The sequence below is a fragment of the Engystomops pustulosus genome, unplaced genomic scaffold, assembly GCF_040894005.1.
Source record: "Engystomops pustulosus unplaced genomic scaffold, aEngPut4.maternal MAT_SCAFFOLD_100, whole genome shotgun sequence".
Taxonomy (NCBI): domain Eukaryota; kingdom Metazoa; phylum Chordata; class Amphibia; order Anura; family Leptodactylidae; genus Engystomops; species Engystomops pustulosus.
The window spans coordinates 1-14,652 of record NW_027284984.1 but is presented as its reverse complement, the minus strand read 5'-3'; the positions used below and the strand labels follow the sequence as shown (position 1 = coordinate 14,652).

The 14,652-nt window shown below is 53.7% G+C and overlaps 1 protein-coding gene across 1 annotated transcript; it reads left to right on the top strand.

The window, feature by feature from the left end:
* Positions 1-1,762: 1,762 nt before the first annotated feature.
* DAP3 (death associated protein 3) lies at positions 1,763-14,627 on the top strand (the record flags this gene model as incomplete). The annotated part of the gene is made up of 8 exons (XM_072131596.1): positions 1,763-1,788; positions 9,744-9,848; positions 9,948-10,049; positions 10,116-10,224; positions 12,320-12,412; positions 14,070-14,200; positions 14,276-14,356; positions 14,430-14,627. Coding segments are annotated over exons 2-8 (801 nt in total), but the record flags the coding sequence as incomplete, so codon positions are not given.
* Between the last annotated feature and the right edge of the window lie 25 nt (positions 14,628-14,652).

Below are 14,652 nucleotides of genomic sequence, written 5' to 3'. Positions count from 1 at the left end.
TGTGTGGTGGAGGAGGGGGAGGGGGGGGATGCTGTGTGGTGGAGGAGGGGGAGGGGGGGGATGCTGTGTGGTGGAGGAGGGGGAGGGGGGGGATGCTGTGTGGTGGAGGAGGGGGAGGGGGGGATGCTGTGTGGTGGAGGAGGGGGAGGGGGGATGCTGTGTGGTGGAGGGGGAGGGGATGCTGTGTGGGGGGGAGGGAGGGGGGGGATGCTGTGTGGTGGAGGAGGGGGAGGGGGGGGATGCTGTGTGGTGGAGGAGGGGGAGGGGGGGATGCTGTGTGGTGGAGGGGGGGGATGCTGTGTGGTGGAGGAGGGGGAGGGGGGGGATGCTGTGTGGTGGAGGAGGGGGAGGGGGGGGATGCTGTGTGGTGGAGGAGGGGGAGGGGGGGATGCTGTGTGGTGGAGGAGGGGGAGGGGGGGATGCTGTGTGGTGGAGGAGGGGGAGGGGGGGGGATGCTGTGTGGTGGAGGAGGGGGAGGGGGGGGATGCTGTGTGGTGGAGGAGGGGGAGGGGGGGGGATGCTGTGTGGTGGAGGAGGGGGGGGGGATGCTGTGTGGTGGAGGAGGGGGAGGGGATGCTGTGTGGTGGAGGAGGGGGAGGGGATGCTGTGTGGTGGAGGAGGGGGAGGGGATGCTGTGTGGTGGGAGGAGGGGGGGGGGATGCTGTGTGGTGGAGGAGGGGGGGGGGATGCTGTGTGGTGGAGGAGGGGGAGGGGGGGGATGCTGTGTGGTGGAGGAGGGGGGGGGGATGCTGTGTGGTGGAGGAGGGGGAGGGGGGGGATGCTGTGTGGTGGAGGAGGGGGAGGGGGGGGATGCTGTGTGGTGGAGGAGGAGGAGGGGGGGGGGATGCTGTGTGGTGGAGGAGGGGGAGGGGGGGGGATGCTGTGTGGGGGAGGGGGGGGATGCTGTGTGGTGGAGGAGGGGGAGGGGGGGGATGCTGTGTGGTGGAGGAGGGGGAGGGGGGGGATGCTGTGTGGTGGAGGAGGGGGGGGGATGCTGTGTGGTGGAGGAGGGGGAGGGGGGGGATGCTGTGTGGTGGAGGAGGAGGGGGGGATGCTGTGTGGTGGAGGAGGGGGGAGGGGGGGATGCTGTGTGGTGGAGGAGGAGGGAGGAGGGGGGATGCTGTGTGGTGGAGGAGGAGGAGGAGGAGGGGGGGATGCTGTGTGGTGGAGGAGGAGGAGGAGGAGGGGGGGATGCTGTGTGGTGGAGGAGGAGGATGCTGTGTGGAGGAGGAGGAGGAGGAGGATGCTGTGTGGAGGAGGAGGAGGAGGAGGGTGCTGTGTGGAGGAGGAGGGGGATGCTGTGTGGTGGTGGGGGAGGATGCTGTGTGGAGGAGGAGGAGGAGGGTGCTGTGTGGGAGGAGGAGGAGGAGGATGCTGTGTGGAGGAGGAGGAGGAGGAGGGGGGGGATGCTGTGTGGTGGAGGAGGAGGAGGAGGAGGAGGGGGGGATGCTGTGTGGTGGAGGAGGAGGATGCTGTGTGGAGGAGGAGGAGGAGGAGGGTGCTGTGTGGAGGAGGAGGAGGAGGGTGCTGTGTGGAGGAGGAGGGGGATGCTGTGTGGTGGTGGGGGAGGATGCTGTGTGAGGAGGAGGAGGAGGAGGGTGCTGTGTGGAGGAGGAGGAGGAGGATGCTGTGTGGAGGAGGAGGAGGGGGATGCTGCCTGCCTGGAGGAGGAGGAGGGGGGGGAATCTTACTCTTCTTATGTGTCTTATTACTTCCTTGTCTCCTGTAGATGCTGCTTGGTGCTGGAGAGGAGGAAATCTTACAAGACGACTTGGAAGATCTGCACAGGTATCAGGGGCGCAGGGGGTGTATGATATGTATATGTGTGTGTATGTACGTACATGTATATTTGGGGTCGACTGCAGTGTCCTCTCTCTCCAGCTGGTGTCGGTGCAGTATATATATAAGGGATGTATATGGGGTACATGTATATTCTGTCCTCTCTCTCTCTCCAGCTGGTGTCGGAGCAGTATATATATAGGGGATGTATATGGGGTACATGTATATTCTGTCTTCTCTCTCCAGCTGGTGTCGGTGCAGTATATATATAGGGGATGTATATGGGGTTACATGTATATTCTGTCCTCTCTCTCCAGCTGGTGTCGGTGCAGTATATATATAAGGGATGTATATGGGGTACATGTATATTCTGTCCTCTCTCTCTCTCCAGCTGGTGTCGGAGCAGTATATATATAGGGGATGTATATGGGGGTACATGTATATTCTGTCCTCTCTCTCCAGCTGGTGTCGGTGCAGTAAATATATAGGGGATGTATATGGGGTACATGTATATTCTGTCTCTCTCTCTCCAGCTGGTGTTGGTGCAGTATATATATAGGGGATGTATATGGGGTTACATGTATATTCTGTCCTCTCTCTCTCCAGCTGGTGTCGGAGCAGTATATATATATGGGATGTATATGGGGTACATGTATATTCTGTCCTCTCTCTCTCCAGCTGGTGTTGGTGCAGTATATATATAGGGGATGTATATGGGGTTACATGTATATTCTGTCCTCTCTCTCTCCAGCTGGTGTCGGTGCAGTATATATATAAGGGATGTATATGGGGTTACATGTATATTCTGTCCTCTCTCTCTCTCTCCATCTGGTGTCGGGGCAGTGTGTATATATAAGGGATGTATATGGGGTTACATGTATATTCTGTCCTCTCTCTCTCTCTCTCTCTCCAGCTGGTGTCGGTGCAGTATATATATAAGGGATGTATATGGGGTTACATGTATATTCTGTCCTCTCTCTCCAGCTGGTGTCGGTGCAGTGTATATATAGGGGATGTATATGGGGTACATGTATATTCTGTCCTCTCTCTCTCTCTCTCTCTCCAGCTGGTGTCGGTGCAGTATATATATAGGGGATGTATATGGGGTACATGTATATTCTGTCCTCTCTCTCCAGCTGGTGTCGGTGCAGTATATATATAGGGGATGTATATGGGGTTACATGTATATTCTGTCCTCTCTCTCCAGCTGGTGTCGGTGCAGTATATATATAAGGGATGTATATGGGGTTACATGTATATTCTGTCCTCTCTCTCTCTCCAGCTGGTGTCGGAGCAGTATATATATAGGGGATGTATATGGGGGTACATGTATATTCTGTCTTCTCTCTCCAGCTGGTGTCGGTGCAGTATATATATAAGGGATGTATATGGGGTTACATGTATATTCTGTCCTCTCTCTCCAGCTGGTGTCGGTGCAGTAAATATATAGGGGATGTATATGGGGTACATGTATATTCTGTCCTCTCTCTCCCCAGCTGGTGTTGGTGCAGTATATATATAGGGGATGTATATGGGGTTACATGTATATTCTGTCCTCTCTCTCTCTCCAGCTGGTGTCGGTGCAGTATATATATAAGGGATGTATATGGGGTTACATGTATATTCTGTCCTCTCTCTCTCTCTCCATCTGGTGTCGGGGCAGTGTGTATATATAAGGGATGTATATGGGGTTACATGTATATTCTGTCCTCTCTCTCTCTCTCCAGCTGGTGTCGGTGCAGTATATATATAAGGGATGTATATGGGGTTACATGTATATTCTGTCCTCTCTCTCCAGCTGGTGTCGGTGCAGTATATATTTAAGGGATGTATATGGGGTACATGTATATTCTGTCCTCTCTCTCTCCAGCTGGTGTCGGTGCAGTATATATATAGGGGATGTATATGGGGTTACATGTATATTCTGTCCTCTCTCTCTCCAGCTGGTGTCGGTGCAGTATATATATAGGGGATGTATATGGGGTACATGTATATTCTGTCCTCTCTCCAGCTGGTGTCGGTGCAGTGTATATATAGGGGATGTATACGGGGTACATGTATATTCTGTCCTCTCTCCAGCTGGTGTCGGTGCAGTGTATATATATAGGGGATGTATATGGGGTACATGTATATTCTGTCCTCTCTCTCCAGCTGGTGTCGGTGCAGTATATATATAGGGGATGTATATGGGGTTACATGTATATTCTGTCCTCTCTCTCTCTCCAGCTGGTGTCGGAGGCAGTATATATATAGGGATGTATATGGGGGTACATGTATATTCTGTCTTCTCTCTCCAGCTGGTGTCGGTGCAGTATATATATATAAGGGATGTATATGGGGTTACATGTATATTCTGTCCTCTCTCTCTCTCCCAGCTGGTGTCGGTGCAGTGTATATATGGGATGTATATGGGGTACATGTATATTCTGTCCTCTCTCTCTCCAGCTGGTGTTGGTGCAGTATATATATATAGGGGATGTATATGGGGTTACATGTATATTCTGTCCTCTCTCTCTCCAGCTGGTGTTGGTGCAGTATATATATATAGGGGATGTATATGGGGTTACATGTATATTCTGTCCTCTCTCTCTCCAGCTGGTGTCGGTGCAGTATATATATATAGGGGATGTATATGGGGTTACATGTATATTCTGTCCTCTCTCTCTCTCCAGCTGGTGTCGGTGCAGTATATATATAAGGGATGTATATGGGGTTACATGTATATTCTGTCCTCTCTCTCCCAGCTGGTGTCGGTGCAGTATATATATAGGGGATGTATATGGGGTACATGTATATTCTGTCCTCTCTCTCCAGCTGGTGTCGGTGCAGTATATATATAGGGGATGTATATGGGGTACATGTATATTCTGTCCTCTCTCTCTCCAGCTGGTGTCGGTGCAGTATATATATAGGGGATGTATATGGGGTACATGTATATTCTGTCCTCTCTCTCTCCAGCTGGTGTCGGTGCAGTATATATATAGGGGATGTATATGGGGTTACATGTATATTCTGTCCTCTCTCTCTCTCCAGCTGGTGTCGGTGCAGTATATATATAGGGGATGTATATGGGGTTACATGTATATTCTGTCCTCTCTCTCTCCAGCTGGTGTCGGTGCAGTATATATATAGGGGATGTATATGGGGTTACATGTATATTCTGTCCTCTCTCCAGCTGGTGTCAGTGCAGTATATATATAGGGGATTTATATGTGGTACAAGTATATTCTGTCCTCTCTCTCTCAAGCTGGTGTCAGTGCAGTATATATATAGGTGATGTATATGGGGTACATGTATATTCTGTCCTCTCTCTCTCCAGCTGGTGTCAGTGCAGTGTGTATATATAGGGGAAGTATATGGGGTTACATGTATATTCTGTCCTCTCTCTCTCTCCAGCTGGTGTCAGTGCAGTATATATATATAGGGGATGTATATGCGGCACATGTATATTCTGTCCTCTCTCTCTCCAGCTGGTGTCAGTGCAGTATATATTTAGGGGATGTATATGGGGTACATGTATATTCTGTCCTCTCTCCCGCTGGTGTCGGTGCAGTATATATATAGGGGATGTATATGGGGTTACATGTATATTCTGTCCTCTCTCCAGCTGGTGTCGGTGCAGTATATATATAGGGGATGTATATGGGGTACATGTATATTCTGTCCTCTCTCTCTCTCTCCAGCTGGTGTCGGTGCAGTATATAGGGCATGTATACGGGGTACATGTATATTCTGTCCTCTCTCTCTCCAGCTGGTGTCGGTGCAGTATATATATATATATATGGGATGTATATGGGGTACATGTATATTCTGTCCTCTCTCTCTCCAGCTGGTGTCGGTGCAGTGTATATATAGGGGATGTATATGGGTTACATGTATATTCTGTCCTCTCTCTCTCTCCAGCTGGTGTCAGTGCAGTATATATATAGGGGATGTATATGCGGCACATGTATATTCTGTCCTCTCTCTCTCCAGCTGGTGTCGGTGCAGTATATATATATGGGATGTATATGGGGTACATGTATATTCTGTCCTCTCTCTCTCCAGCTGGTGTCGGTGCAGTATATATATAGGGGATGTATATGGGGTTACATGTATATTCTGTCTCTCTCTCTCTCTCTCTCTCTCCAGCTGGTGTCGGTGCAGTTTATATATAGGGGATGTATATGGGGTTACATGTATATTCTGTCCTCTCTCTCTCCAGCTGGTGTCGGTGCAGTATATATATAGGGGATGTATATGGGGTTACATGTATATTCTGTCCTCTCTCTCTCCAGCTGGTGTCGGTGCAGTATATATATAGGGGATGTATATGGGGTTACATGTATATTCTGTCCTCTCTCTCTCCAGCTGGTGTCGGTGCAGTATATATATAGGGGATGTATATGGGGTACATGTATATTCTGTCCTCTCTCTCTCCAGCTGGTGTCGGTGCAGTATATATATAGGGGATGTATATGGGGTACATGTATATTCTGTCCTCTCTCTCTCCAGCTGGTGTTGGTGCAGTATATATAAGGGATGTATATGGGGTTACATGTATATTCTGTCCTCTCTCTCTCCAGCTGGTGTCGGTGCAGTGTATATATAGGGGATGTATATGGGGTACATGTATATTCTGTCCTCTCTCTCCAGCTGGTGTCGGTGCAGTATATATATAGGGGATGTATATGGGGTACATGTATATTCTGTCCTCTCTCTCCAGCTGGTGTCGGTGCAGTATATATATAGGGGATGTATATGGGGTACATATATATTCTTGTCCTCTCTCTCTCCAGCTGGTGTCGGTGCAGTATATATATATAAGGGATGTATATGGGGTTACATGTATATTCTGTCCTCTCTCTCTCCAGCTGGTGTCGGTGCAGTGTATATATAGGGAATGTATATGGGGTACATGTATATTCTGTCCTCTCTCTCCAGCTGGTGTCGGTGCAGTATATATATAGGGGATGTATATGGGGTACATGTATATTCTGTCCTCTCTCTCCAGCTGGTGTCGGTGCAGTATATATATAGGGGATGTATATGCGGCACATGTATATTCTGCCCTCTCTCTCTCTCCAGCTGGTGTCGGTGCAGTATATAGGGGATGTATATGGGGTTACATGTATATTCTGTCCTCTCTCTCTCCAGCTGGTGTCGGTGCAGTATATAGGGGATGTATATGGGGTTACATGTATATTCTGTCCTCTCTCTCCAGCTGGTGTCGGTGCAGTATATATATAGGGGATGTATATGCGGCACATGTATATTCTGCCCTCTCTCTCTCTCCAGCTGGTGTCGGTGCAGTATATAGGGGATGTATATGGGGTTACATGTATATTCTGTCCTCTCTCTCTCCAGCTGGTGTCGGTGCAGTATATAGGGGATGTATATGGGGTTACATGTATATTCTGTCCTCTCTCTCTCCAGCTGGTGTCGGTGCAGTATATAGGGGATGTATATGGGGTTACATGTATATTCTGTCCTCTCTCTCTCCAGCTGGTGTCGGTGCAGTATATAGGGGATGTATATGGGGTTACATGTATATTCTGTCCTCTCTAGCTGGTGTCGGTGCAGTATATATATAGGGGATGTATATGGGGTACATGTATATTCTGTCCTCTCTCTCTCCAGCTGGTGTCGGTGCAGTATATATATAGGGATGTATATGGGTTACATGTATATTCTGTCCTCTCTCTCTCCAGCTGGTGTCGGTGCAGTATATAGGGGATGTATATGGGGTTACATGTATATTCTGTCTTCTCTCTCCAGCTGGTGTCGGTGCAGTATATATATAGGGATGTATATGGGGTTACATGTATATTCTGTCCTCTCTCTCTCCAGCTGGTGTCGGTGCAGTATATAGGGGATGTATATGGGGTTACATGTATATTCTGTCTTCTCTCTCCAGCTGGTGTCGGTGCAGTATATATATAGGGGATGTATATGGGGGTACATGTATATTCTGTCCTCTCTCTCCAGCTGGTGTCGGTGCAGTGTATATATATAGGGATGTATATGGGGTACATGTATATTCTGTCCTCTCTCTCCAGCTGGTGTCGGGGCAGTGTGTGTATATATAGGGGATGTATATGGGGTACATGTATATTCTGTCCTCTCTCTCCAGCTGGTGTCGGTGCAGTATATATATATAGGGGATGTATATGGGGTACATGTATATTCTGTCCTCTCTCTCCAGCTGGTGTCGGTGCAGTATATAGGGGATGTATATGGGGTTACATGTATATTCTGTCTTCTCTCTCCAGCTGGTGTCGGTGCAGTATATATATAGGGGATGTATATGGGGTTACATGTATATTCTGTCCTCTCTCTCCAGCTGGTGTCGGTGCAGTGTATATATAGGGGATGTATATGGGGTACATGTATATTCTGTCCTCTCTCTCTCCAGCTGGTGTCGGTGCAGTGTATATATAGGGGATGTATATGGGGTTACATGTATATTCTGTCCTCTCTCTCTCTCCAGCTGGTGTCGGGTGCAGTGTATATATAGGGGATGTATATGGGGTACATGTATATTCTGTCCTCTCTCTCCAGCTGGTGTCGGTGCAGTGTATATATAGGGGATGTATATGGGGTTACATGTATATTCTGTCCTCTCTCTCTCTCCAGCTGGTGTCGGTGCAGTGTATATATAGGGGATGTATATGGGGTACATGTATATTCTGTCCTCTCTCTCCAGCTGGTGTCGGTGCAGTGTATATATAGGGGATGTATATGGGGTACATGTATATTCTGTCCTCTCTCTCTCCAGCTGGTGTCGGTGCAGTGTATATATAGGGGATGTATATGGGGTACATGTATATTCTGTCCTCTCTCTCTCCAGCTGGTGTCGGTGCAGTGTATATATAGGGGATGTATATGGGGTTACATGTATATTCTGTCCTCTCTCTCCAGCTGGTGTCGGTGCGGTATATATAGGGGATGTATATGGGGTACATGTATATTCTGTCCTCTCTCTCTCTCCAGCTGGTGTCGGTGCAGTGTATATATATAGGGGATGTATATGGGGCACATGTATATTCTGTCCTCTCTCCAGCTGGTGTCGGTGCAGTATATATATAGGGGAAGTATATGGGGCACATGTATATTCTGTCCTCTCTCCAGCTGGTGTCGGTGCAGTATATATATAGGGGAAGTATATGGGGTACATGTATATTCTGTCCTCTCTCCCCAACTGGTGTCGGTGCAGTATATATATAGGGGATGTATATGGGGTACATGTATATTCTGTCCTCTCTCTCTCCAGCTGGTGTCGGTGCAGTGTATATATAGGGGATGTATATGGGGTACATGTATATTCTGTCCTCTCTCTCTCCAGCTGGTGTCGGTGCAGTGTATATATAGGGGATGTATATGGGTTACATGTATATTCTGTCCTCTCTCTCCAGCTGGTGTCGGTGCAGTATATATAGGGGATGTATATGGGGTACATGTATATTCTGTCCTCTCTCCCCAGCTGGTGTCGGTGCAGTGTATATATATATGGGGATGTATATGGGGTACATGTATATTCTGTCCTCTCTCTCTCTCCAGCTGGTGTCGGTGCAGTGTATATATATAGGGGATGTATATGGGGCACATGTATATTCTGTCCTCTCTCCAGCTGGTGTCGGTGCAGTATATATATAGGGGAAGTATATGGGGCACATGTATATTCTGTCCTCTCTCCAGGTGGTGTCGGTGCAGTATATATATAGGGGGATGTATATGGGGTACATGTATATTCTGTCCTTTCTCTCTCCAGGTGGTGTCGGTGCAGTATATATATAGGGGATGTATATGGGGTACATGTATATTCTGTCCTCTCTCTCTCTCCAGCTGGTGTCGGTGCAGTATATATATAGGGGAAGTATATGGGGCACATGTATATTCTGTCCTCTCTCCAGCTGGTGTCGGTGCAGTATATATATAGGGGATGTATATGGGGTACATGTATATTCTGTCCTCTCTCTCTCCAGCTGGTGTCGGTGCAGTGTATGACCAGCAGGGGGCGCTCGGTTGCGGTGTCTCCAGCAGAGGTCTCCACCCCCAGGGATGTGTTTCGTACAGGTGTTTGTGACCCGGTAAGTGTCTCCTTCCCTCCGCCTCCTCTGTGCCCCTCCCCTCCTCTGTGCCCCTCCCCCATGACTCTCCGGTTCTGGTGACTTTGTCTCCCCTGGCAGGACCTCCACCGCCCGGATCATGAGGCTCAGTTCTACTCCATCCCCTCGGAGCAGGTGGGGTCCATCTTCCCGCACGGCCTCCCTCGCCGCTTCCAGTTACAGGTGAGTGTCCTGCGGGGGGCGCTGTCACCCCCACATCCCGGGACTAACCCATTGCCCCTCCCCCAGTGCTCCACCTTCAACGAGACCTGTATAATGGTGCGGAAGCCGGCGCTGGAGCTGATCCGATACCTGAAGGCCACAGACTTCTCCCAGCCAGCGCTGCGATACCTGCTGTGTATCTTATACAGGGGGATGTCACTATACACAGGGGGGGGAGGTCTCTATACACGGGGGGGGGGGAGGGTCTCTATACACGGGGGGGGGGAGGGTCTCTATACACGGGGGGGGGGGAGGGTCTCTATACACGGGGGGGGGGGAGGGTCTCTATACACGGGGGGGGGGGGAGGGTCTCTATACACGGGGGGGGGGGGGAGGGTCTCTATACACGGGGGGGGGGGAGGGTCTCTATACGGGGGGGGGGGGAGTCTCTCTATACACGGGGGGGGGGGGAGGGTTTCTATACACGGGGGGGGGAGGGTTTCTATACACGGGGGGGGGGAGGGTTTCTATACACGGGGGGGGGGAGGGTTTCTATACACGGGGGGGGAGGGTTTCTATACACGGGCGGGGAGGGTTTCTATACACGGGGGGGGGGGGGGGGAGGGTTTCTATACACGGGGGGGGGGGAGGGTTTCTATACACGGGGGGGGGGGGGGGGAGGGTTTCTATACACGGGGGGGGGGGGGGGGAGGGTTTCTATACACGGGGGGGGGGGGGGGGGGAGGGTTTCTATACACGGGGGGGGGGGGGGGGAGGGTTTCTATACACGGGGGGGGGGGGGGGGAGGGGTTTCTATACACGGGGGGGGGGGGGGGGGGGAGGGTTTCTATACACGGGGGGGGGGGGGGGGAGGGTTTCTATACACGGGGGGGGGGGGGGGAGGGTTTCTATACACGGGGGGGGGGAGGGTTTCTATACACGGGGGGGGGGGAGGGTTTCTATACACGGGGGGGGGGGGGGGGGGAGGGTTTCTATACACGGGGGGGGGGGGGAGGGTTTCTATACACGGGGGGGGGGGGGAGGGTTTCTATACACGGGGGGGGGGGGGGGGAGGGTTTCTATACACGGGGGGGGGGGGGGGAGGGTTTCTATACACGGGGGGGGGGGGAGGGTTTCTATACACGGGGGGGGGGAGGGTTTCTATACACGGGGGGGGGGGGGGAGGGTTTCTATACACGGGGGGGGGGGGGGGGGAGGGTTTCTATACACGGGGGGGGGGGGGGGGAGGGTTTCTATACACGGGGGGGGGGGAGGGTTTCTATACACGGGGACAGGGAGGGCGGGGAGGTTTCTATACACGGGGGGGGGGGGGAGGGGGGAGGGTTTCTATACACGGAGGGCGGGGGGGGGAGGGTTTCTATACACGGGGGGGGGGGGAGGAGGGGGGAGGGTTTCTATACACGGGGGGGGGGGAGGGTTTCTATACACGGGGTGGGCGCGGATGTCGCTGTACACGGGGGAGGGGCGGTTGTTGGGGGTGTGTGGTCACTGTACACAGGGGAGGGCGGTTGGGGGGGGGCGCGGATGTCGCTGTACACAGGGGAGGGCGGTTGGGGGGGGGCGCGGATGTCGCTGTACACAGGGGAGGGCGGTTGGGGGGGGGGCGCGGATGTCGCTGTACACAGGGGAGGGCGGTTGGGGGGGGGGCGCGGATGTCGCTGTACACAGGGGAGGGCGGTTGGGGGGGGGCGCGGATGTCGCTGTACACAGGGAGGGCGGTTGGGGGGGGGGCGCGGATGTCGCTGTACACAGGGGAGGGCGGTTGGGGGGGGGCGCCGATGTCGCTGTACACAGGGGAGGGCGGTTGGGGGGGGGGGGCGCGGATGTCGCTGTACACAGGGAGGGCGGTTGGGGGGGGGCGCGGATGTCGCTGTACACAGGGGAGGGCGGTTGTTGGGGGCGCGGATGTCGCTGTACACAGGGGAGGGCGGTTGGGGGGGCGCGGATGCCGCTGTACACAGGGGAGGGCGGTTGGGGGGGGCGCGGATGTCGCTGTACACAGGGGAGGGCGGTTGGGGGGGGCGCGGATGTCGCTGTACACAGGGGAGGGCGGTTGGGGGGGGCGCGGATGTCGCTGTACACAGGGGAGGGGCGGTTGACACTACACAGGAGAGGGCGGTTGTTGGGGGTGTGTGGTCACTGTACACAGGGGAGGGCGGTTGGGGGGGCGCGGATGTCGCTGTACACAGGGGAGGGCGGTTTGGGGGGGGCGGAGCGGTTGTCACTGTACATGGGGGCGGGTCCTGAGGTTTTCCTGAATGTGGTGACAGATGGTAGAGTTGGGAGCGGGAAGAGTCTGACCTTGTGTCACGTCCTGCACTTCTGCCACTCACAGGGATGGCTCATAGTGCACCTACCTGATGGTAAGTCTGTACAGGGGGAGGGGCCTGGCTTATAGGATTTACTGTACAGTAGGAGGGGCCTGACTTATGGGGTGTCAGGTGTTATCAGGTGTCAGAACCTCCCACTCATTAATGAGTACACAGGGTCATTCAGGATTGGACAAAGTGTTAATGAGGGGTAGGGTCCAGGAATATAAAACTGTTCTTTGTTTCCTGATGCAGGAGGGGGGGGGGGGTGACCTAATGTCTTCAGGTCAGAGGTCATCACGCTGTAAAGACTCTGGGATGTTAAAGCTGCCGGAAACTTCAATAGATGCCAATTGTCATAGTTAAAGTTAGTAATTCCGTTATCGCATCACATGCGCCCCCTCCCTTTCAGAGTGAGCAGGGAGCATGACTTTCTCCCTCCACATGGAGCAGTATTGGATGACCACCTTTTCCCTCCAGAGTGAGCAGGGAGCAGCTTCGCACGGCCTCCCTCCAGAGTGAGCAGGGAGCAGCTTCGCACGGCCTCCCTCCAGAGTGAGCAGGGAGCAGCTTCGCACGGCCTCCCTCCAGAGTGAGCAGGGAGCAGCTTCGCACGGCCTCCCTCCAGAGTGAGCAGGGAGCAGCTTCGCACGGCCTCCCTCCAGAGTGAGCAGGGAGCAGCTTCGCACGGCCTCCCTCCAGAGTGAGCAGGGAGCAGCTTCGCACGGCCTCCCTCCAGAGTGAGCAGGGAGCAGCTTCGCACGGCCTCCCTCCAGAGTGAGCAGGGAGCAGCTTCGCACGGCCTCCCTCCAGAGTGAGCAGGGAGCAGCTTCGCACGGCCTCCCTCCAGAGTGAGCAGGGAGCAGCTTCGCACGGCCTCCCTCCAGAGTGAGCAGGGAGCAGCTTCGCACGGCCTCCCTCCAGAGTGAGCAGGGAGCAGCTTCGCACGGCCTCCCTCCAGAGTGAGCAGGGAGCAGCTTCGCACGGCCTCCCTCCAGAGTGAGCAGGGAGCAGCTTCGCACGGCCTCCCTCCAGAGTGAGCAGGGAGCAGCTTCGCACGGCCTCCCTCCAGAGTGAGCAGGGAGCAGCTTCGCACGGCCTCCCTCCAGAGTGAGCAGGGAGCAGCTTCGCACGGCCTCCCTCCAGAGTGAGCAGGGAGCAGCTTCGCACGGCCTCCCTCCAGAGTGAGCAGGGAGCAGCCTCGCACGGCCTCCCTCCAGAGTGAGCAGGGAGCAGCCTCGCACGGCCTCCCTCCAGAGTGAGCAGCCTCGCACGGCCTCTATTTTCCCCCAAAGGGAGCAGGGAGCAACATCGCATGACCTTCCCTTCCTCCAGAGAGAGCAGGGACTAGCATTGCATGAGCTTTCCCTCCCTTGAGAGTGAGTAGGGAGGGAGCAGCATCACATGATCTCCCTCCAAATTGAGCAGGAGGAGCATCGCATGACCTTCCCCCTCCCTCCAGAGGGAGCAGCATCACATGAGCTTTCCCTTCTTTCAGAGTGAGCAGGGAGCAGCATCACAGGGCCTCCCTTCCAGCACTTAGAATCTGTAGAAAGGACGTCCCATCTGCATAGCCTGGGGAGATGGCTGCTTGTAGGGACAGGCTGACCTGAGGAGGATAGCAGAGGAATCGGAGGGGGCTCTTACTCCCTGCCTGTATGTGTGATGCAGTAGGGGCGTAGCTGCTGCATCTCACCTTTTCTCATTCCAGCGCACGTTCTGGTGAAGAACTGTAAGGAGCTGATGGCGTCGTCACACTGCAAGGAGCGCTGGGACCAGCCGCTAGAGGCCTCCGTCTGGCTGAAGAACTTCCGGGCCTCCAACGAGCGCTTCCTCTCCCAGGTGCCCTCACGTGAAAGGGTTGTGTGCCCTCGGATGCCCGGGTCAGGTGATTCTGATTGTTCTCTGGTCTTGTAGATTGTGACCCAGCAGCGTTACGTGTGGAGTAAACGTGAGGCCACGGAGGCCGGGAGGCCACTGGCTGAGGTGGTGGAGCAGGTGAGTGATGGAGGCCACTGGCTGAGAGGCTGCTCTCTCCCTCTGTGATGTCTTATGGCTCCATCTCCTCCAGGGTCTGACCAGGGTGAAAACTTCAAGCGACGTGGTTGGCGTGGTCCTGCGGGAGCTGAAGGCGCAGAGTGAGGGCGGGGCTTTCCGGCTTCTGGTCTCCGTGGATGGAGTGAACGCCTTGTGGGGAAGGAGCACGATTAGGAGAGAAGATAAAAGTTGTGTAAGTCCCCCCATCCCTTACCCTGTGTTGGCCCAGTTGGTGGGACACTGACGTCTTGGCTGTC